The sequence below is a fragment of the Mchenga conophoros genome, linkage group LG18, assembly GCF_057382185.1.
Source record: "Mchenga conophoros isolate Kocher_MC1m ecotype Shallow Benthic linkage group LG18, M_conophoros_male_GT1.1, whole genome shotgun sequence".
Lineage (NCBI taxonomy): Eukaryota > Metazoa > Chordata > Actinopteri > Cichliformes > Cichlidae > Mchenga > Mchenga conophoros.
Window position 1 is genome coordinate 28,580,067 of NC_140543.1, and position 24,577 is coordinate 28,604,643.

General features: G+C 41.6%; 1 protein-coding gene across 1 annotated transcript; it reads right to left on the minus strand.

Annotated features, from left to right (window-relative positions):
- Positions 1 to 207: 207 nt before the first annotated feature.
- On the minus strand, positions 208 to 24,404 carry col6a1 (collagen, type VI, alpha 1). Its single transcript, XM_085253848.1, has 35 exons — positions 24,137 to 24,404; positions 23,432 to 23,561; positions 22,769 to 22,969; positions 22,516 to 22,675; positions 21,247 to 21,360; positions 21,080 to 21,100; positions 18,718 to 18,738; positions 18,586 to 18,630; positions 18,427 to 18,480; positions 18,280 to 18,324; positions 17,946 to 17,972; positions 17,820 to 17,846; positions 17,651 to 17,695; positions 17,508 to 17,561; positions 16,911 to 16,973; positions 16,767 to 16,829; positions 16,625 to 16,678; positions 16,497 to 16,532; positions 16,352 to 16,414; positions 16,008 to 16,070; positions 14,887 to 14,949; positions 13,908 to 13,970; positions 13,756 to 13,806; positions 13,633 to 13,668; positions 13,359 to 13,421; positions 10,321 to 10,386; positions 9,347 to 9,382; positions 8,954 to 8,990; positions 5,718 to 5,726; positions 5,491 to 5,624; positions 5,001 to 5,098; positions 4,043 to 4,229; positions 3,780 to 3,951; positions 3,496 to 3,525; positions 208 to 2,169 (listed from the first exon to the last, which is right to left on the minus strand). Exons 1-35 carry the CDS (start codon positions 24,222 to 24,224, stop codon positions 1,565 to 1,567), a joined length of 3,024 nt encoding a protein of 1,007 aa, XP_085109974.1. The 5' UTR covers positions 24,225 to 24,404; the 3' UTR covers positions 208 to 1,564.
- Positions 24,405 to 24,577: the final 173 nt, after the last annotated feature.

A 24,577-nucleotide genomic window follows, 5' to 3' on the forward strand; every position in this document is an offset into this window, starting at 1 on the left:
ATAAATATGATTGAGTATCATCTGCATAGCAATGTAAATGTATGCATTGTTTTATAACACTACCTGAGAGATGTAAAAATTCTTTTTTTCTCCTCAGTGTTTTAATCTGAACCAAAGAATTGTCAGTAGAGGTACATGAACATGTGTGAATGGATCTTTATAAACTACCTTTGCGAGTGTGTGTGTACAGGACAAAAACAATCACACTTAGGTGCAGCAACCTTTATTGAAGGAGCTCTTATGAAACTACTGCGGCTGTGCATCCCCACGGTAAAAATATCTTCTTTAACAAAAAGGGTAGAGGCTAATACACTGAAACTAGTAGCACCACAGATAACAACAACAGCTCAGTGACTCTGAGCCAATGAAGATAACAACACCTTTGAACTTCCACTTAAGGTGATCTAAAAACCTGTGTGTATTTTTCTGTGTGTGGGTAGGTGTGAGAAGTGCCATGTTTATTTTCAAGGTTTCCACCATGGCAGATTACAAGGTCACTGAACCAATGTATGCGTGTAAGCGTATGTGTGTGTGAAACTGAGGCTTTTCTGCTCCACAGACAATAAAGAACAGTTTTTTATCATTACTCTATTATTTGAACCAGCGACCATAGCACAGCTGTTTATGGACCAACGCCCCGAGGCTCTGTGTAAAACACACATTCACATGTAAATGATGTCCACACACTGAGAGGGTTCACACATACTCACAGACAGAACCACACAGGTAAGGTCGAGCTGTGGAGTTCTGGTGAAGCAGGCTTTCTACATAAGCCTATCTGATGTCACATCCTGTTTTGGTGATTTAATATAACTTTGACATAATGAACAGTGTGAGTTTTCTCCAATTGTGGACTAAGTTAACACTTAAAGATCATGGAGGTGGAGTTTAAAATAAATCAGTTCACAGCTGTGATTGGTCACTTCATTTTGCGTTACTGTCACACAACAGATCTGACACCACTTGAAAGAGTGGCTAGAGTTATAATGAAAATAAGAAAAAAGAATCCACATTAGACTCTAAACACAATCCTTGAAAGGGCAGGAGGTCCGGTCCTGGAGAGGCAAGTAAGTGCTGTTTCAAAGAGCCTTGTTTAAAGCTGAAGTCAGAGCTGACAGTGATACAGGGATACCTGAGTAGAAATCAGCCTAATGCAGATGAAAGCTAGAAATAGACACGTGCTAATACTGATGGCTCTCCAGGACCGGAGTTACCCATTTATTTGGCACTTTTTTACCCTGAACTTTACCTCCAAGGCAGAAATTTCTAAAAGTGGGAGGTTTAGGTCAAATACCTTCGTTTGGTTATGATCTCAGCGAAGGCACCGGGGTTTGTACACAGCCTAACATGGTCTGCCTTGGAGGATCAAGTTGGGGTAAAAAAAAAAAAAAAGGTTTCTGGGTAATTTTTGAAGAAATTTACATTTTTTCTGCCACACAATCATTAGTCGTTTTGCGACTTTCTTTTCTTTTTTAAACACAGTGTACTGTAAATGAGTGAGACTGAATATTCATTGGACTAAAAATGTAAAGCGTATTAGTCCTGTTGTATGGTGTATCCCCATTCAGGGCATGGACACCCTGCGGGAGACGGTTTGGTAAAAGACCCCACGGAGCAGAGACGGGTAGTCTGGGAGACGGAACAGATGGCGCTGAGCGTATGTGATGTCGGCCAGCCGTCCTCTGCTCACCAGAGTGCGCAGGTTAGCCTCGCTGACCTGGGTGCCAGCTGAGATGACATAGAGCTCAATACCAGCATCCGCCACCTCGCGAACACGCTTCTCCAGGACAGGCTGGGTGACGCCCTGAGACCTGCCGTCAGAGAAGAGCACCAGCTTCTTACTGCCTGCTGATCCATCCCCGCGGGAGGCTAAAGTCCTGATTGCAAACTCCAAGGCCTGGGTCACGCTGGTGCCATCGTTTTGGAAGGTAGCTGCTTTAATTTCCTCAGACAACACCGTCAGATTGTGATTCAGCGGCGCGTCCAAGCGAGCATTCCGACTATACTGGCCCACACCCACTCTAATCTGGGCACCAAGCGACCTGTTTGCGTTCAGGAAGCGATCAGCCAAGTGTTGGGCAAAGGTTTTGCTTATTTCAAAGTTCTTCTGGCCTACGCTGGCCGAGCTGTCCATCATCACCAAAATATCGGTACTTTGAGGAAACTCGACTGCAATATAAGCAGAAATAATACACACAACACATCTGGTCAGAGATTTCCAACACAGGAGAGAGAAACACAGCATTTATTTATGATGTCTTTAACATCCAGATTCTAATTTATTGTTGGTTTGGGGTTTTTTCGACTTTCGTTCACTGAATAACGTGACTGTGTTGAGATGTATTTTTTTCAAACAATCCTTAAAATAATATAGAAAAGGTGAGGCAGAGGCAGAAGTAACTAAAATTAAATTTTAGCCTAAAGCTTAGAGACAGAAACAGAAAAAGGGAATTCGTTCAGAGTTACCTCTAGCCACTAAGCACAAAACATAGAGGTAGGAGGGCTGACTCTGATCTGAACGTCAGAGCTCATGTGGGGTCTGTCACTGAGTCTCCTTCCTTCTGCTTTAAACTGTTCGACCTTTTCTAAGTCTGAGTAACACAAAGAAACTGATAACATGCTTTTATGCCAACAAAGCTGGATAATTGTAATGCCCTGCTAGCTGGTCGACTTAAAATGTGTTACATCAGCAGAAGTTAGATCATTTATTTGGAGATAAGAGAAAGATTATATTGATTCTGAAGTCTATACTGGCTGCCTGTCAGTAGTGAATTCAAAATCATTTTACTTGTTTTTAAACCACCTCGTGGCCTTATTCCAGTATCTATGTCTCACGTGCTGATGGCATATAAAGTATTTCAGGTCTTTTTCTTGTTCCAGTGTGGAGGAAGAAAATGTTTAGAGGCAGCCATGAGGTTTTACCCACATCGCTAAAACAGCAGCAGCACCCAAGAGCAACAGAAGGTTTTTGAAATCTCTAAAAAGAAATTTAAATCAAATCTTTTATGCTGAAAAGATTGGATTTGGGGTTTTCTTACATGTCCTACTGATGTCGCATATTTTTATTTGATTTTTTAAAATAACTTTCTATGTTTTTAACTATATCTTTAACTTTGTATTTTTGTTGCTATTTTATTTGTGATTATTTTTATTTTTACATTTTTAATGTAATATTTTAATATCTATTTTTAAATTGATTTAAGCTTTATTTGACTTACTCTTATCATACCTATAGGCCATTTCAAATTTAGATTTATTTCTTGTCTGCTGCATATTAATTTATTATATAATTTATTTGTTCCTCCTTATTATGTCTTTTTGACAGTTGTGAAGCACTTTGACCTGCACTAACCTGCATGAAAGGTGCTATAGAAAAATAGCTTTGAACAACTGATTTCTGAATGAGGGATGTAAGACATTGTCAAACCCAGTAAAATAGTACAAACATAATACAACCCAGTGTAACTGTGTATTGGAAAATAATATCAGACTTACTGGGACATCTGTAGTCTGGGCATTTCTTCTCTGTAACAGAAAGCACAAGATAAGTCAGTTTATTTCCAAATTACTGTTTCCAGCTGGTTAAATAACTGCAAGATCAGATACTGGCGTGTTGTTTTGTTACTACAAAGAAGTCTTTAATGTTTCTCTGTTACCGCAACTGACACAGACGCCTGGATATCGCTGTATATCGTGAATATGGTGTTGCTAAAACAACACTAATAACTAGATAAGGAGTGCATTCATAGGTTATTTAAATATGTGGAGCTGTGCTGTACCTTTACAGATTCTGTCTGTAAGGTTCTGCAGGAAGTTGTCGTCGAGAAGTTCAGCAAAGTTATCCAGCACGAAGGAAAAGCCTGGTTTGGGGTCGCTCTTACACACCACGTCGTCGAGCTGCTCTTGGTTGGGCTCACGGCCTGAGTAGTCCTTTACTCCTAAACCACCAACCTAGAGATGAAGCAGGGACCTTTTAGGGTTGCCTGTACAGGGATGTGATTCAACCTTCTACAGTGTGTGTTTCAAAGTGTGTCACACTTGCCTGGAGGCCTTTACCACAGAGTATGTTGAGGGGGGTCTTGTCTCTGTCGATATCAGAGCGTCCATCAGTGAGAACGAGAACGACTTTGTTCTCTTTCCTCATGACACTGATTGTGTTGCTCAAAGCAAAATCAAGGGCCTCGCCTGTGTACGTGGCCTCAGCTAGCCACTTCATGTCTCTCACTGCCCTACACACACACACACACACACACACACACACACACACACACACACAAAGAAAACGTGCTTAGCATTGAAACATAAGGCAAAATATACAACATGCTGTATTCAAAGGTTCTTTCATTTTATACATTTAAACAGTCATTTCTGTTTCCAGATAAGTAATTACCACTTAGAGTGTATTTAACTTAATAGCGACAGATCTATTTCTGATCAGATCTATAGTGCTGTTTTTTTAGGGTAGAAAAGTCCCTCATTGTCCATTATTGCCATTGTTTGTATTGAGAGCATCATAAAGGCATACAGGGGACGTTACTTTGGACTTCTGACCTGCTCGTCAAACTTTCTAATATTATCTTTAAAAACGCTTTAAAAATGACTTAAATATCCACTGCTTTTGTTTATATTGGCAGAATTTAGGGAATAATCCTGGTATATGGGGATTTGAAATATACTATTATAGTTTGCATCTATTTCTTTCAAGTTGACCCCAAAATGTCTTATAACTTTAAAGAAAATATTATCAAGAGAAAGAGAATGAGCGGCCTTGTTAGTTAGAAATCTAAGTTATACAGGAAACTCTCCATGTTCATGTCCGGTTATTGAAAAATCAATACCTATTATCTATTACCTGCTCCTGCATAATGTTTGTGTTATCAGCGTAAACATCTGCAATGCTACCCTTCTCTCATTTTTTACTGCACTGCAAAATTCTTAAAGTACATTTATAAAGAACAAAGAAAGCCAGAGACTCCTGCCGCACGCGTGTGTGAACTCACTGTTTGAATTCGGTGAGGCTTGAGGATAGTCTGACAGCTTCTTGGGCTCTTGATCCACTGTACTGGACAACACTCACTGTGGACTCGTCGACAGCAAACTGGAAAGAAAAAAACCCAAAGCACTGCATGGTGACTGTGTGTTTTGGTCTGTGTGTGTTTTCCTCTGTCAACATTTCTGTGTCCCACCCATCCTGACTAATTGCAACCAAACTGGGAGAGGAGAGTCACTGGAGAGACATAAAAGCATGTTCCAAACCCAAGAGAATATCTTTCATTCACACTTTTCTATTTTGAGGTTTGCTCTCGAGGCGAGCATTTCGTAACATCTCTGAAAAATAGCTTTAGCACCATTCTTGGAATGATTTTAAATAAACAAATCCCACAAAGGTCAAGCATGTGGCTGACAGATGGTGGTAGAGATTAGGAAAAAGGTGAAGAATATGAAATGCAATGCTGTCAAAACAGAGGATAAATTAAAGGAGGATGTTACCTTTACTTGCTGGTCTTTTATCAGCCTGTCAATGACTGTGATGATAAAGTCTTTGGCAAGAGCAAAGTTTGTAGAACCGATACTCTCTGAGCTGTCCACGATGAACGCCAGGTCCACTGGTGCACACTTACACTCTGGAGACACACACATGAATAATTTCATAAAGGCTAATCGTCAAAGTAGCTACAGACAGTGGAGAACAATATAGGCAATGACTCCAAACTCACCACAACAAGCTGGGGGTGATTAGAAGAGCATGGGGGGAAAAAACCACAAATCAAAGTTAATGAAATGCAGAAATAAATGTATCATGATACAATCTGCTTCGGTTTTCATTAGGGTTAGCGTAGCACTGAGCTAAAGAAGGCCAACTGTTTAAAGTGGCCCTATTATATCAATTTCCTGCACCATATTTGTATTTTAAGACTGTGTAAGCTTTGCTTTGGTTCAGTTTTAGCTGTTCTTTTCTTAAACTAAAAACTTGAAGCTCTCAAAATGCAATAAATGCCATCTTCTATTAAAGCACTAGCTTAAAATATCTGAAATACTCTGTGAAAAAAAGTGAAACAATCCTCAATGTTTACTCCATATTATGACCTAATGAAAGCTGCTGTTACTTTTTCTCTGGGCTGATGATCTAAACTCAAACGCTATTATTACAAGTTTCTGTGCCACACTGCTCTGCATCTGGCTTTCATTTCCAGTTGAAAGGAAACAAAGGAAGCGATATTAGCCTTAACATCTTTCCTGTTGTGAAGAAACGAGAAATGAGCAGGAAAATGCTTGTGGCACCTTCCCAAAGGACTGTGGCTGTGTTTTGAGCACTTCTCTTATGATACTTTTGCTGCATTGATGGGATGAATATACCAAATGGCGCAGCTGGTTATGAACAATGAATAAATCAAAAGGAATCAATGGTTTTGGACTTCAAGTCAACAATGGTAAATATAAAATCCTCTCATGCTAGGCACAAAACCGTCCAATACATCCAACACTTACAACCTCCGAAAGCAAACGTTTGGTCATGACCCTGTTCAAATAGGAAGATGACAACCTGCCAGTTCAATCAGCTCAGCAGTCCATAAGTGACCAGCAACCTCCAACTAAGACCAGTATGTCAGATGTCTGTCCATCATCCAGGTCATGGCAGCCTTAAGAGCTTGTCTTAACTTCTTTAGCTTGTCAAAACGTTTCACCTCTCATCATTCAACAGCACAACCCTCAGGTGTACACTTGTACTTAAAGGACAATGACAATGTTCATATTTTGGACCGAGTAGACAGATGGTTTGTAAAACCAGTAAAGGAGGCCACCTATGTCCATTGCTACATTGTAGCCACTGTCTTGAGATCCCTTCACTGTTGCTTCAACCCCCCACCTCACCTCAAGTGACATCAATAGGTCACATGACAGAGGAGGGCAGGGTCTCACAGTAGTTTCAGTCTTAAACACCGCTGATGGTATTAACCAATAGTCAGTAGCAGGTCAAGTAGCAGAACAACAGCTCTCAGGATCATTTCCAAAGGAGACAACACTCAGTAGACATTAAATACCTGAGACTCTCCACCTTTCGTTTTTAGTGATGAAGAAGCGTCTCTAAGTTCAGTTGTGTTCTTTTTTTCAAGCTCTTAAGAATATTTCAGATGCAGACCTATGATGGCCAGCAGATGTGCATAAACAGATGTTTGTGGACCATGTATAACTGTTTAAACACAAAGTTTATTTGGATTTTTTTAAAAAAGGAATGATGGTAGAGGACTATATTACATCAGTAGATGCTTATTTTGTTAAACACTGTTAGTGGAGCAACATCCATTCATTCATTTTCCAACACTTTTCAGGGTCTGGGACACAGGGTCAGCAGTCTAAGCAGAGATTTGGACTGCCTCATCTTTGCAGTAGCCTAAGCAATGATGTGGTGGCAGCACTCTGCACCACTCCTGATGCTACACCAATCCATCTGTCCATTTCCCTGAGATACCTGAGCAGCAACTCCTTTGTGACCTGGAATGAGCACTCTACTCTTTTCCAGCTGAGAACCATGGCCTCAGGCTTGGAAATGCTAATTCTCATTCCTGCTGTTTCACACTGGGCTATAAACTGCAAAAGCAGAGGAGATCCCGAGGCCACAAAACCAGAAACCCTTCTCTGCTTGACAATAACTAAAAATTGCCTATCCATAAAATTTATAACTAAAATCTGTGTGCAACCCTGCTGGTTCTTACCTTTGGCAATGCAAACCAAGCTGTTACTAAGGTTGTATAGGCACAGAATGGCCCATGACAGCAGGGCAGACACTTCATACTACTAAAGCAATCCCAGAGGACACACTGAGGGATATCTTATTATTTTATTGTCTATAAAATACATGCAATATCCTTGAGAAGAAAAGGAGTTGGTCATATGTTCAACAACCAGGATGAAAATCAAATTGTTCCTCGTGGATCTGAGGGTCGACCAATGGACAGACTCTCCCAAAAGCACCCTAACAAAGAACATCCCAGAGAGCTGAGGTTTGCTGATTCTGCTAAAGTTGGACCACAACCTTGTTTTCCCTTCTTAAAAAGAAGAAACATCACCCCAGTTTGATAAACCAGAGGCACTATTGTTGAGTTCCATGCAGCTTTGCGTTGGTGTATCAACCTAGACAGCCCTCCAGTCGAGAAAGTTGCCCAGTCTACATGACACTGAACCCCACTGAAGTCTAGGTTCCTCAATTTTCACAGTTTTTCACAAACCTACTTTTTCACAGTAGGTTTCTAAATTCCCCTCTGTAAAACATCACCTTATCATGGTGGAGGGGATTAGATCCTATACTGGGATGGGTCTCTCAAGGAAAATTAGTGCTGGATATGGATGTCCAGTTTGACTAATACCCAGTATGGTTTCCTCCTCAGTTACAGTACAATCAGGTTCAAATTGAAAAGGATAAACAGAATAATTCCCTGTTTATCTTAATGTAAAGTCCAAGACTGTTCCAACTGTTCAACATCACTACCCAGACTGCACTGAGACTTTTTAAAAATCAGATTTAAATGGATGACGTTCGTTTTTAATCGAAGAGGCTATACATGTGTTTTTAGTTAGACTTTAAGCCATCCTTTTTTCTGACTGGGTGATCCTGACAACCAGAAGCTTCAAACAGCAGGTCTTCTGTTCTCTTAGTCAGAGCTCTTTGCCTGAGATGACCACATTAGGGAGATCCCCTGTTTATGACATCATACAAACCAAGACTGAAACTGACAATCTGAGGTCTTAACTTTTGGCTCACAGGGATTACTTGTACATATGCTGACCTCATTATCTGAAACATCTGCAATGTTTAACATTCGCACTCACCACTGTAACTGTAATGTATATATATATATACATACATATGAATGACAGAGAAAACTTTAACATAAAGAATTTAAATTCTGTGAGTGGGTGTTCAAGAAGGCAAACCGTTAAGTCTTGAACTTACAGCAGAGCTTCATAATGATATCCAGAATTTCACAATCCTGAAGAGAGAGGCAGAGGATACATTACAATATGGCCGCAGACCTACATCACATTACATAATATACAAACACGACACACAGCCAGCTCCCTGACTGCTTTTGAGCCGCTCCAAAGGAGAAGAAAATGAAAACATGACTACGTGATATTTTACTTAGAAGTCAGTGAGCGCCTTGGGGTTTTGTGTTCAGGAAATTGGTTGTGTGGCTTTGGACTGAACATACAGTATCAGTTGCAGATGCAAAACTTGCACAGCCTCAAGGGGGAATTAAGTGTGTTAGCACTCTGGTGCTACGGCTAAATTGAGGGCGAAGGCTCACATTAATTGGATTGCTTCAATTTTTATCTTGATACTCACATCGGCTCCTGGTGGTCCGGGAGGCCCTGGTGGTCCCTGAAAAGGAGATAGGGAGACTTGAGTGATTCATCCTCCTGAAAAATGTCTATGTTTTTTTTGTTTTGTTTTTTCTTTTAAAAATCTGTCCAAAGGTCTATCTGGTCTGGCTTCAAGATGACAGAGGAAAGTTTTTGTGTTTTAGTTGGAATTAAAAAATATGGGGGGCTTCTTTGAAAAAGACGTTACTCCTCTGACTGTACGCAAGGTTCTCACCATGACTGAACCCACAATCCGCGCCCACACATTTCATGCTCGCCACTGTCGTTCTGCAAACATCTGAAACGTCCAAAAGTTCACTGCCACAGAATTTTGGGAGTCGTTTTTTTTTCTTCTCTCGACTGTAGGAAAACCATCTGTTATGTTTTAGCCGACATTAAAGCTCTGTTTAAGGGCACTCGTTTCTGCGTAAAAGACACCAGACTAGCACACACACATTACAGAATGAGAAAGACAGGAAAAGAGAGCGAGGGAGAGAGACAGCCGTTAATTGTAGAGAAGAACAGCACTCGGAGCACATGACGCAAACTTTTCAGTGGTTCCTCTCAGAGAGCGTGCGATCATTTAGATTAATGTCATATTTAGATTAAGCTTTGTTTATATTTTCACATGAAGCAACACCACAAAGTTTAAGGTTTAAGGAAACATAGGAATGATTGTTTTTCCATCTCTTAGCATGTGGTTTGGTGTTGTGGTGTCTGTCTGAAACATGGAAATGGACAGAGTTGAAAGCTGGCTGTGCTCTTGTTAGCTCACTTTCTTAAAGGCCTGCTAAGTCTGTATTTCTTTCCTATTAAGAAGAATTAATGTTTTAATGAATTAACTAATCAAGTGCACAAATAACATTAACAGAAAAAATATGTCAGCATTGCCCATGAATCTATGTTTTACACATTCATACACCACAAACATACGTGCACACTCCATGTCATTCTTACCGGCCTGCCCTCGGGCCCTCTGTGACCTTTGGCCCCTTTTGGTCCTAGAGGCCCTGGTTCGTTATTCTGTCAAAAAAGAGAAAATGAATGGAGATTAAAAGAAAGGGTCACACCTTTGGTTTGTTTTTCTCTTTTGAAATAAATGATTGTAAATCTTTTCAAATTACAGGATGAAAAGCTATTTAAAGAAACTAAGTTGATTTACACACTAATCACAATGAACGTGCAATGCTGTGTGGCAAAGCACTGCTAAACAATAACCACAGCTCATAGTTTTGTCTAAACTGGAAACAGCTGCAGTGGCACACACTTTTTAGATCCAGAGTCCAACTAAAACCTTCATACTGACTTACTGTATAAGTGATTACCTGACTGCAAAACAACCTGATTAGTGTGTGTGTGTTCATTTGTTTACTTTTTTTATGACTCTGTGCTTGACTATGGAAATAAGTAATAAATGTAAAACTTCAGAAGAGTTTTGTCTCCGAGTGTGGTAGTTCATATCATAAAAGTGGAGGAGAAGGAGAAAGTGGAGCACCGTCATTTATTTTTGTGTATACAAAGACAATGCATTCCTGCTTGCTCCACACACAGTTTCAGAAATTGTAAGCACGAGTTTGTTGCCTGATCTTGGAGAAATCCACTGAAGTGCTGTGCCATGTCTCATCATGGCCAGCTATCTAACTATGCAGCGGGCTAAAGGAGCCAAAGCCCCTGCAGCTGCTGCACCCTGACACACAGCTGATCGCTGTGAGAGCTACTGTAAACAAATTGATTTAGGACAATGATCACATCGTTGAATTTGAATGTTCCCACAGATACTTTTACACACTTAAAAATTTGAGAATGACGGCAGGCAGCTGAAATGAATTTCACAATAATCCAAAACTGAAAGCAGATACCAAAATAAAAGAAGATTTTAAAAAAAAATCTTTGAAACACACGAGAAGAGCAGAAACTGTTTTAAAGTGGGTGCTTGTGTGCTTTAAACGGCTCATTTTGGATAAAAGTGTATTTACTCTCTTTTTTTAAAACGACTTCATAAACAATGTGAATGAAAATATTACAGATCATTAATGGACAAATGTCTGTCCTAGAAACCTTCTGATTGGGAGTGACATGTAAGGCAGGAAGCAGTGTAAGCAAAAGGGACTAGCTCACAGTGTAAAGTCACAACCAGCAGATCTGCACTCCTGCAACACAACCATCTACCTACAGTGGACAGATACAGCGGAGACATGAGGGCTGTTGGGGAGACGGTACTGCCAACCATCTGGCTTTTTCACACACATGCCAACAGACGTGAGCCTTTAATAGGAACACACACGTGTGCACACACACGCACACACACACACACATATATCTCAACATACATGTGCACACAATGCATGTGACTCCAATTACTGCTCAACTTCAAATGCTAGGATGTAATGAACATGAACTACATCATCCATAGTTACACAAACAGCCAGACAAATCATAGGCTTGATTTTATGGCGTTATATTTAGCGATCACATCCAGATGCAACTGTTTGTCATACCTTTTGCAGGATATGATCTTAAAAGTATGTTAGCCACAACTTTAAATAGGTGGGAAAGCCACACGCCGTTCACAGCCTTCCACCATCCAACAAAAAGCTTTTTTGTGAACAGCTGAGAATGTGGAAACAAGAAAGTCACTGTCTAGGGAGAAAGACATAAGAAGAAAACAGAAATGCATGCATGCCTCTGAGAATGAGTGGAACATAATAACTTCTTTCTGTTCACTGAGATATATAAAAAATGGCATCTAATTATGTTAACTATGGTTTTTTTAGTCTACGATTTTGTCATGGACCGATACAGGGTGCGGTGTGGAAATTAAACCATTGTTAAATGGTACGTCATTTTGGTAACTAACTGGACTTGTTTTCCAAACCTAGATAAGAGAACAGTCACCACTGGACCACTGTCCAAATACAAGGCTGCAGGCAACAACAGGTTAGCTTAGCACCCATTCTGCTAAACTAATTCCTGTGTGTTCAAAGTGGTTTACAATGACAGCATGCACCCACTAGCACTTCTAAAAGCTCATATATATATATATATCTTTTGTGCAGAATGCTGATTTATGTACCAGGTCAGCCCTTTTGGCATACCTCAAACAAGTATCATTGGGTTGAGTTAAGCTATAGTCTTCATGCTTTATGCTAAGCTAACCAGATAATTTGGGTTGCCTCATGTATTCATTTAACAGAATATGCCCATTACTCTGCTGTCAGAGTGAATGTATCATGTACATTACTGAAACATTACTACAGTACCAAGCAAATTTTAGTAAAATATTGGGTGACTGGGTGAATTGTACGGCATCTTATCCTGCTCTGGCTGCAGTAACATAAAGCTTTGATGAGTGGTAAACTGATCTGGCACTGTAAATCCACAGCTCACAGAGTGTGACTGTTCTGCAGAAAAAGGTCAGGGTGCACCGATGTATGGATAGAAACTTTTAAGCCATGAAACTCGAACCCTGGAAGTGAAATTATTTAAATGTAAACACACACACACACACACACACACACACACACACACACACACACACACACACACACACACACACACACACTCCAGAAAAAAAGTAATGCAGTCCCCTCATCGTCTCTGCTCACTTCCTGGTAGCCTTGACAACAACATATACACAGCTGCATCAGCTCAAAGCCCTCATCCCCAATGTGTTCAAAAGTACTTAAAGCATTTCCAGCTGCTGAACAGGAGGAAAGTGTGGGAGAAAGACAAAAAAACAAGAGCAGCAAAATACTTCTAGACTACAGAAGAAAAAAAATAATGAAAAGCAGAAAAGACAAAAAGTCACTTTGTAGTATGAGACGTGTTAAAAGACGGCAAATGAATAAGGAGATATGAAAATATATCTAAAATAGTAGCCATGTGACTCATATCCTGTCAGCTCTCTGCGCCAAGAAAGGAAAGGAGGAAAGATAAAATGAGATCAAGAGCGAGTAGCAACTCAAAAAGGGAAAAGAAGTCAGAGTTGGACTTACATCGGGGCCTGGATCTCCGGGCTCGCCATCATCTCCTTTGGGTCCAGGCGTCCCCCTGCCACCCTGATAAATGCACAGCAGATATAAACAGTTACAGGGGAGCACTGGCAAAGACAGATGATTAAATGATAATGATGATAAAAGGGCTAACAAAGCCCATTAATTTTAGCTCAGTTAATCGCTGTCTCTAACAAACGTGCATCCCAACATCTGATCTCAAATTAAAAAAAGAGTGCCCTGATTGTCTATGTAAAAAAAAAAAAGAAGAACCTACCGGCTCACCCGGGTCTCCACGGGGCCCAGGATAACCCTAAAAAATAAAACCACATAAGCATCAAAAATATACATAGTTACAGCGAGAAAGCTGCTCCACACTTGAGATGCCCTAACTACCTACCTGGAAACCATGACAACCTTCTGTGCCATTTCCTGGAGCACCATCCGCTCCCTGAAAATAAGAAAGAGAGACACTTACAGATCCATCTGCACACACACACGACCGGAGTTATGATCGATAGCACACATCTGTCTCCCCCCTTTCTCACTCACCCTCTCTCCCATAGGGCCTCTGTCTCCTGGAGCTCCTTTGATTCCTCTCGGCCCTCTGGGTCCCTGAGAGAAGAAAGGAATGATGAGATTAGAAACACATGAAATGCAACATGAAAACATTTGGATATTGCTGACAGATACTGAGTGTGTGTGTGTGTGTGTGTGTGTGTGTGTGTGTGTGTGTGTGTGTGTGTGTGTGTGTGTGTGTGTGTGTGTGTCTTTGAGTTAATGTGTGGACCAAGACTGTGAACCAGTTCTATTTCTTGAAATTTCCACCTGAAAAACACCTAAAAAAAACCTCTCCCTGATCACATCAGTGGGATCAGACGGAAGTTCAAATTCTAAATCAGAAAGTAAATAGCAGCCTCTCTCGTGATGATTCAGTAAATAATCATGTGATTCAGTGAGCTCTAAAACCAAATTTGATTAATCAGAAAAGAAACACAAACAAAAGTGCAGCATCTGTTTTACTGACAGTAATACTGAGCACTGATCCGTTTTAATAACAGACACGTCAGTCCCATATAAAGGCTTAACAGTAACTATTAGTATCTGCAATCTGTCAGAGATTCTGGCAAGCTGACTGCCTAGATTGTGTGATAACGAGCATCAAACCACCAACAGACATGACAAATGAAAACAAAGCTGACTCACAAAATTTTTATGGATTTAAAGCTACATCAGCGGGTTTGTAGCACTTTAGCCTTTGCTATCTGAAAACACAGAGTCAAATCTTTACTATTACTTTGTAAATGACATGAAAGTATGAGACAGTCTCTGTTTGCTTCTAACGTTCGTCAACTTTAAACAAAAAGGCAGACCAAAAAAGTCTCTCATGTAAAATTACAGTTTTAACTTTGGCAGATAAAGGGCAGTTCATTTAGGAGCCTCTCGCTCATGGAGGAACAACAAACTCCCAGAGTCTTCAAACACTCCTGCACTTTCATTATAACCTGTACATTTGTTTTGTTGGACTCACTTCTGATCCGGCTTGGCCTTCATCTCCTCTGTACCCGGGAGGCCCGGGCTTGCCAGCTTCACCCTGGAAAACAACAACATTAATGACAAACTGTTTAAACACTTTTACTGTACATAACAAAAAGGGGGATTTTAAAAAAAATAAAGTTTTAACAGCGTCACTATTTAACAACTACACTTCCCATGAGTCTTTGCCTGAGGAAAAGTTTCTCAATTTACTCAACTCTTCCCATCGCTGTGTCTATGTGAGCAGATAATCGCCCGGAGAGCAGTGAAAAAAGAAATTATGTTCTCTGCATTGTAACATTATTCAGTAGGATGTTGTGAAACAATTAAAAGTCACTGCTAAGATCTGGTAACATCTGGATCAATCTGAAATGCCGTATACGATATTTAGGTTTGGATTTAGGTTTTGGACTTTCAAGCAATAAGACAAACACACCACAGCACTTCTTTATATTCTAGTTAACACACAAAAAATACTGTTAAACACTCCTGTAGAGTAATGCTATGCCATTATTCCGGTTGTCCGTTATTCCATGTTTTCCATACTAATCATTTCCTTAGTGTTCACTGACAAGGAAAGTAGCACAGTCAGAAGCACAAAAGAGCCATTGAACGCTCTGACATCACGGAGGTTGCCGCAGCTGATGCTTGTAACGTATTATTATTATTACACTGCCTGGTGCCTTATTAAGAAAAACCATGGTGAGGCTTTGGCTTGAGAGGACGGAGAGAAGAACTGAGTCAGAGGGGAAAGAGTGACTGTTGATGTTCCCAGGAAGAGGAGTTAAATGGAGAATAAGAGGAGGGGAGTTGGGGTTAAAGCAGGGAGGAGTGGGCAGCACTGCGGGGACACAGCCAGGTCTTACTTCTGGAAAACCTGGCCAGTTTATCCCCACTTAACATGAAATATGCACAACTGCTCACATGTGCGCATGCAGCCACTAACATGTTCCTACGAAAGGAAAAAAAGGATCATTCAAGAGAAAGAGCGAGTGGTTTATAGTTGGGGCTGTGCCGTGCTACACCACGCAGCATTGTAAGCAGGGCCGCTAACTGCTCGTGCCTGCTCGAATGCCTGCATGGTTGCTCATATTTGAGTGAGTGTTTCTGTCTTACGGGGGCGCCGTTGGGGCCAGTTGTGCCCTCCCTCCCTTGTTCTCCGCGGGGTCCTGGATCCCCCTGGCAAGGAAAAGAACAAATGTATAAATTAGACTAAAGGCATTCAAGACAGTAACAAAAGACAAGGAACGCAGACAGAGCCAGGCTTTAAAAAACAGTCAGCTCAGTGGGAGTACATGAGGAATTACACAAAAACTGTTCTATTAAGGTCAGTGTGGTTACAGTGGACTCACTATACTGTACACGTGCCAAACTGAATTTCCCATGAATTTCTGAGGAGAAAATGCTGAACTGGTGAAGGCCCGTGAGGGACTGGGGTTAAACCTTTTATCAGCACTTACCGGTTCTCCTCTTGGGCCTCGGTTTCCACGGGAACCTTGCTCCCCCTTCTCTCCAGGTAGCCCCTACGAGAGATTTTTGAGACGGTAACGTGCATTTTGGTAGCTGTCACACACAAAAACACCATTTTAAAGTCAATATATTTACTTTCTCGCCCGCAGGTCCATCATTCCCTGGTAATCCCTGAAATGCAAACATAGCAGAAACTTATAGAAGCTACAGTGAAAGTCATGAACTTCATTTTTTTTTTGGTTTTATCCAGCTTTATCGCTTACATCTTCGCCGCGCTCTCCTTTGTCCCCGTCAGGACCACGAGGGCCTGGATCACCCTGTCACGACAAACATGGTTAATTCTGTATCAAAGTTCCTGCTTTGTCATCTCTCGTCGTTTCTGTGTTTCTCTGTACGCTGACTCACCTTTGGGCCCAATGGTCCATAGTTTCCAGGTCGTCCTGGTTCGCCGTCCCTCCCGGGATCTCCCTGGAATGAGCACACAGCACCTTAATACAGGGCGTTAAAGGCCACACAAAATTCTAGCACCCAGAACTCCTTCTCTCTTACTTTTTCTCCTTTAATTCCATAAGAGCCAGGGTCTCCCTTTGGTCCATGCTCTCCCTGCGAGCCCTGGAAACACACAACACAGAGACAGTTTCAATGCATGATCAGAAGCAGCTGAGGTAACACTCCATCTTGGAGGCTGCCGTACTTGTAAGCTCATGTATATGTGTGTATGTTTACAGTACAGCTATATGGACTCATCCAAACAGTCTGACAGAAAAGAATGTAAACTAAGCCAAAGATTAAAGAGCACATGGTGTGGTCTGCTGGAGATACCAGGCAGAATTTGTGTTTGGACCAAATAAAAAGAAAGAGAGCGACATTCCTAGGCATGCACACAATAGCTAACGGCTAATCTATAAACAAAGACGCTGAAAACAGCATTGGCTTATCTGAGGGTGTGTTAAAGTGTTCAGGAGTGTAATTAAGACAAAACATAAACTCTGTTTGTCCCAATGTCGACACATCTGATTGCACATTTGCAACTTTTCTAATTAGTGTCATGGATCTCATGATTAGCTCCCATTTGCACTTGGCCATGAGTGTTAATGGTGCTCGATTAAAGGTCATAAAAGGTTCAATGTATATATTTAAACTCACGTCTTGTCCAGGAGAGCCTTTACAGCCAGCAAGTCCAGGGAAACCAGGTTCACCCTAAAGGGGAAAACACACAAAAACATCTAAAAAACGGATACATCTGAGAGGAGAAAGATGGACGCATCAGATGGCCGGACTTTACTCACCTTGCGTCCGTCGATTCCATCCTTTCCCCTTTGACCTTTGTCTCCCTGAGAAGATGGAACAGATGGAAAGAATAGAAAGAATTAAAGCGAGAGGAAACCATAAGATTCCAGGGCAACCGCCGGTACAACGGCCTCTCTCTCTGAAGACAAGAAGTCAATATTAGCTCACCTTGTAGCCTTTGTGTCCTCTGTCACCCTGCAGAAAACACACAAACACAGAGTCAGTCACTCGAGAATATTAAAGCACAGAACTGAATCTTACTAAAATATATATTTTGGGGGTATCTGACAGTACCTTCCCTCCTCTTGGGCCACGGTCTCCCTAGAAACAGAAACACATACGTCATTATTATTACACAGCATGGGGGATGAGGTGAATGATAAGGTGGGAAAACTGACTGGAGGTCAGCGGTCATGACTAGACAAACATACACATACTCAGAGTTACCAGACTGCCTCCTCTTGAGAAGTCAAACTTAATTTACTTGGAGCAGGATTAATATCCTTCTAGTTTACTTAATAGTGCAGAAAATTTAAAAAACAAATAAATACTTTGCTTCAAAATATCATGAAGGCTCCCTTAGATCCCAGCTCCAATCTATCAGCATGTTTTATTAAGTGCACTGTACCTTCATTCCACTGTAACCGACAGGACCAGGGTCGCCAATCCTGCCCTGTAAGAAAGAAATGGGATAAACGGACAGTTTTTTCAGCAGGTGCACCAAGTGTTGGATGCCACATACTTTTTATGTTTATTATTGGAGGAAGCCACCTACCACATCACCAACATCTCCCTTCTCTCCTGGCATCCCTGGTCTACCTATTTCTCCCTGTAGAGAGAAGGGGAGGATGGAGGTTAGTCAACAAGGTTTAAATGGGACGGTTGGAGATCTGTACATAACTACATCTCTCAATTTTCCCAACAGCTATCCCACCTTAGAGCCAGATTCTCCATCTGGTCCTTTGTCCCCTCCAGGAGCCTGTAGGCAAACAAAAGTTAGCTCCAAAAATATAGTCCAAAGAGAAATCACGCTTGTGACTTATAAAATAAAAAAGGTAGTACTTACAACGCAGTCAAACGAGCAACACTGGAAAAAAAGAACAAAAGATTTTAAAAAATGAAAAGTGTGTCTGTGCGTCTATGGCTGTACAGAAGATTGGATACTTAGTTTTGCTCAAATCTAAGTAAGACATGCTGTTAGGCGGGTGCGATCACACTGGAAATACAAAAAAACCATGTTTTCTGGTGTCACCTGAACCTCTCACATACACAGCGGTAAAAACAAAACAAGCTATTATAGTTTTAATAGTAATCGCAGTAATCTCAATTAGCTTTTGGATGTGGTGGCTGTAGCATCTAGTGTGTTCCCTCAGTGACCTCTCCTAGTTTCCTGTTTAGTGAAGTTGTTTAGTGAAGTTTACATCTCAGTGAAGATTCACTGAGATGTTCACTTGCCTCAAGGACCTTGAGGCAACTGTTGTAAATTGGTGCTGTATAAATAAAACAGAATTGAATTGAAATATGCAGCACAAAAAAAAAAAAAAAAAAAAAAAGAGTACAGCCGAGAACCCTGGTTTTTAAATACTGCATTTTGACTCAAAATGAATCAGCAGAGCTCATCAGATACAAATAAGATGTTAGGCTGTTTCTTTAAAAGCACAGTGCTTAATATTTACTCAGCCAAAAATATGTTTGAACAAACAAGAGCTGAACATCGTCACATGTCTGAACGATTTCAGACCTGTGGCACTCACCCCCATTCCCGCCAAATGCCTGGAGAGACTGGTCATTAAACACATCAGAGCTGCTTTTCCACCATCCCTGGACTCGCACCAGTTTGCATACAGGGAGAACCGGTCAACCGAGGATGCGATCGCCACAGTGCTGCACACATTACTGAAGCACTTGGAACACAGGAACACCTATGCACGGCTCCTCTTTGTAGACTACAGCTCGGCTTTTAATACCATCCGGCCATACAAACTCCGTCCCAAACTCCACCAACTGGGACTTAACTCCTCTCTGTGCAACTGGATTGTGGACTTCCTCACTAACCGTAGACAGAGTGTCAGAGTGGGTAAGAACACCTCTTCCACCCTTGTGGTCAACACCGGTGCCCCTCAGGGGTGTGTTCTGAGCCCTCTGCTATACACTCTCTTCACCCATGACTGTATTTCCTCCTGCGCGTCCAATCTCATTGTTAAGTTTGCAGATGACACTACAGTGCTCGGACTTATATCCAACAACGATGAGACAAACTATAGGACAGAGGTGCAACAACTAGAGTCATGGTGCCACGACAATAACTTGGTCTTAAACACCAAAAAGACCAAGGAGATCATTGTAGATTTCCGGAAGAGGGGTCATAACAACCATCTGCCTCTCTTCATTGGCAGTGAGGCGGTGGAGAGGGTGAGCAGTTTTAAATTCTTGGGGGTAACTGTGACCGAGGACCTATCCTGGGGCAACCATATCACCTCAGTTGTACGGAAGGCCCAACAGCGCCTCTACTACCTGAGGAGACTGCGGAGCGCACACATTCCCAGATCTCTGATGTTGAACTTCTACAACTGTGCCATCAGCAGCGTTCTGACGTATGGATTTCTAGTGTGGTTCCCCAGCTGCACCAAGGCCGATCAGCAAGCACTCCAGCGGGTGGTGAAAGAAGCTGGCAGAATTATTGGAACAAGTCTGCCAGAGATCAGTAATATCTTCCCCACTCGCTGTCTGAGGAGGGTGCACAGTATCCTGTGGGACCAACATCACCCTGCGCGCCACCTTTTCCATCTGCTGCCCTCAGGGAGAAGGTACAGGTCTATACAGGCCAGAACATCCAGACTGGCCAACAGCCTGTATCCACAGGCTGTGAGGCTCCTGAACTCTCTGCCCCCCTCTCACGGACAATAACCATATCCAACTTCTTAATAGCAATGAACTGGTCTGCATTGGTGCATCATATCTTTATTCTCTTCCCCCTCCTGCCCCCCCCCCCCCTCTTTCTTAAATAGATAACTATCATATCTGATATCATATCTCACAGTACAATAATATTGAATGGGTTGCATTGTTGTATTTTGTCATGTTTCTCAGGTCTTTGTCTGAATTTCTACGAACATTATTGCTAAGGATTGTCTTATTGCATTGGAGTCACACTGGGTTAAATATGTACACTTGGGTTTTAAGGGGTATTTATTATTTTCTTCTTTTTTGGGGGTTGTATGGAAGCCCCAAACGCAATTTCATTGTTCTTGACAATGACAATAAATAAATAAATACTAAATACATTATTGGTGACATTTTTTTTTCTAGCCAGCCTTCTCAGCCCCAAACATGAGAAAACCCAGGCCGGCTTCTGCAGCAAAGCATGCAACAAGCAGTGAAGTTAACTTTATCTAAATAAAAATAAATAAATAAATAATTGGACATACCACATCCTTTGTTTCATTTGTCTGGAAAGAAGAGATAAACCAGGAGTTAGTTTGAAATCCAAATGTTTCAATGTTCAGAGACGAGAGAGAGAAGAGAAGAGAAGAGAAGAGAAGAGAAGAGAAGAGAAGAGAAGAGAAGAGAAGAGAAGAGAAGAGAAGAGACGTACGATCATGTTAATGATGGTTTCAATGGTTGCCATCTTGCTGGTTCTGAGGTCATCTGCAGCAGTGAAGTTCTGTCTGTAGTTGCGGTCTGTGGCAATGAGAGACAGCCTGGCTTCCTGTAAATCAAACACAAACATCTTTATCTACGATCTGGCCACACTAGTATCCGAATGATTAAGATTAACATCTGCCAACATGTTCTTCCTGACATTAGCCGGTAGAGGAAAATTGTGAAATCCACCACGCAGAGATTCCTGGCATAACATGGTATTAAGATTAATGATACTTGTTTTTACCTGACTGTGAACAGAACACATTAAAAAAAAGCATTTTCAATACAGTGCATGCAGAGTTTAATCTGTATATCTGTTTAATCTAAAGAAGCCATGGTGGAATCAAAAACATTTGGAAAGATAATAATTTGTTTTTCCAGAATTCTATTTTCTTCAATTCACTGTCTCTTAAACTGTTTCACTGTGCTGTGGGGTTTACACTTGAGCTATGCTGGATTTGTCTTTAAAGCAGACCTTTTATGCTCTTTTTTTTTTTTTTTTTGCTCCACGTTTGCATGATTCACAGTCTAAACAAGCCTTGTTTATCTTTAATCGAGTCATCCTACAACCCATCAATTCAATGACCTGTCTGAAATTAAGCATCCCTCCCTCCTCCTTACTGCCTGTTTTCATCTTATTGGCTGGTGCTCAGAAACAGAAACAGGTGGGAGGAGCTTCTGTGCTTACAACCTGATATAGCCATATTAGAAGTTTCAGCTTTTACTGATATCCAGCAGAGCCTAGAGCTGCCTTAGCTAACACTCTGACCTCATTATCTGAACACTTGAGAAAAAGAGAAAAAGTGGACTACGCTCTTTAGCTTCATATGGCATCAGAAAGCTGAGTTGACCAGATCATCCAAAGAAAAACATCTTCTTAGTATGACATTTCTGTCTTAATGCATTTGCAAACAGGATTTGGTTTATAATCATAAGACTTATCCCTTATATTTCACAATTTAAAAAAACTAGAACAGATGTCTTCATCAGAGATCAAATAACCGTTATCATGTACACATGGCTATGTAAGTATAAACCCATGAAAATAAGACTGAAACTGATTTAAGTATCAAACTCTGAAATCAAAATTAACTTATAATAGCTAATTAGTGAAAATGACACGCCAAACCTTAACTCCCCCAAAATGTATTTGAGCAATGCACGGCTTCATTTGTGCAAAGTTTAATAAATGATCTGTATGTGTGTGTATGCGTTGTACCTCCTGGTCAGGTGAGATGGCGACAGCGAACACTTTGACCCCGTGTAGCTTGGCTTCGTTAGCAGCCTCCTGCACACCTCCACATGGCTCTTTGTAACCAGTAATAGGATGTCCATCAGTCACCACCACCAAATACTTGTTCTCATGGTAATGGGAACCCCTGCAAGCAGGTACACACGTATGCAAACACATTCAGAAATGTTGTCAGCGTCTTTATTATTTCAGGATGAAACTATGCGCGTGCTGTTATTACCCAATGAGCAGCTCAGCGAGGCCCCTCTTGATGGCACAGTCGGTGTACGTGCCCTTGCCGATGTACGCGATGTTGTCGATGGCCGTCTTCAGGGCATTGCGTTCGGTATTCAAGTCACTCAGCTCCTTCACCAGTTTGACTTCGTCACTGTAGTGCAGCGCTCCTGAGTTCCATGTCAGGATGCGGTCACACTGGTGGCGCCTGGATAAGCAATGGTATTAAAATCAAACATGGTACAGACAGGCAGGGGTGGACCAGAACTATGCAGATTCAATCACAGTCATAGTCAGAGGGCTTTCTTTAAGTTTTTCTTTTTCATTCTGCTTCACACTTTCATCCCATTATATTTCATATAAAAGTAATTGGCAGAGTTCTGTCATTTGATTAAAAAAATCTAAGCCCAGGTGTTTAAAAGTTACTCTATGTTACATTTCCCCAACTACAGCCACTGTAAGTAGTGGGTGTGGTGGGTAGGCCAAAAGGACTCTGCACCTGTAGCCACGCCCACAGTGTATCCGAGTATGCTGTACAGTGCTCCTTACTGGTACCTGAACACTTCCTCCAGAACTGAAGGTAATTTGTGTGTGTGTGTGTGTGTGTGTGTGTGTGTGTGTGTGTGTGTGTGTGTGTGTGTGTGTGTGTGTGTGTGTGTGTGTTTCTTACATGTCTTTGAGTTGATCTATGAAGTCCTTGGCGAAATTTTTGATCTGGTCAATATAATAGGAATCCGGTGTCCTTCTGAGGGCAACACTCTCAGATGTATCCAGGACGAAGAACAGGTCAACAGGACACTCTGTTCACAAAGCAGATAATCAATGACTGTGATCAGCAAATATAATCCCACGATTTTAAAAAAAAATGAAGAAGAACGAAAAAATGATCCAACTAATGTGATTTCTAGCTGCTTAGATTTCTCTAAACGTGTTAACAATCAGCTTCAACACTGGTGAAACCAGCAGAAGTCATTACTTCAGCACCAGAGGCCTACAGCTCATTATAATGAGCAACATTAGATCATCTCATTGGCTGATCATGTCATACAGGTAGGAAACCTCAGCAGACTATCTGCATCTATAACATGGCTGTTTGCACAAACACCTGTCCTATGACTCCTGTCACCTCGGTGGGGGAGCCGGCCTGAGGTTCTCGGCTACTCTGACATCACATATCAGTCTGCTTTACAGCCAACACCTCACATGACCATTAGGTAAAACGATAGCGGACATTCTATCATCTTGGTTGTTAGTGCATCAAAATACAGCAAACAAACGACTTCATTGCATTCGACACAATAAACACACTTCAAGTGCAAAAGAATCGCACTAGAACATCTGCTTGGAAAGCACCAGATGTTTTCAGCAAACCTACCAGCAACTCTGCGCCGTTGGTCCTGCTGTAGTTGCGCTCCAGCCATGAAAACGCACAGCAGCGCGAGGAGACTTCTGAGAGTCTCCATGATTAAACTGTGAAAGAACAACTAAACCACGGCACCCAACCCCCGACAAAAAACAACTGCGGCCCCAAGCCCCACACCTCTAAACTGATTTCGTGAAGTTTTGGCGATCCAGAGGTCTGAGGTTTCTCCGAGGCGAAACCCAAGAGCGCGCAGAGGAGGACCAGAGCGCACGGTGAGGGGAGAGGAGGGGGGAGCAGGAGGAGGAGGAGGAGTTTGTAAAGCTTTCTCTAAGGAAGCTGATGAGAAGCAATGTACCAGAGCGCGCACGGACCAGCAGTTTACGCCAATTACCCAGATGTGCACGCTTCCTTAAAAGGGGCCAAACAATAAACTGGTGACTGTCAGCGAGACTT

Bases quoted from the DNA above. Each gene is read 5' to 3' on its own strand.
- col6a1 (XM_085253848.1), bottom strand. From the start codon at position 24,224: ATGGAGACTCTCAGAAGTCTCCTCGCGCTGCTGTGCGTTTTCATGGCT. The intron at 8,991-9,346 runs GTGAGTATCAAG...CTCTCTCTTCAG, and splicing joins CCGGACCACCAGGAGCCGAT to GATTGTGAAATTCTGGATAT. The intron at 3,526-3,779 runs GTACAGCACAGC...TTTCTGTTACAG, and splicing joins TACAGACAGAATCTGTAAAG to AGAAGAAATGCCCAGACTAC.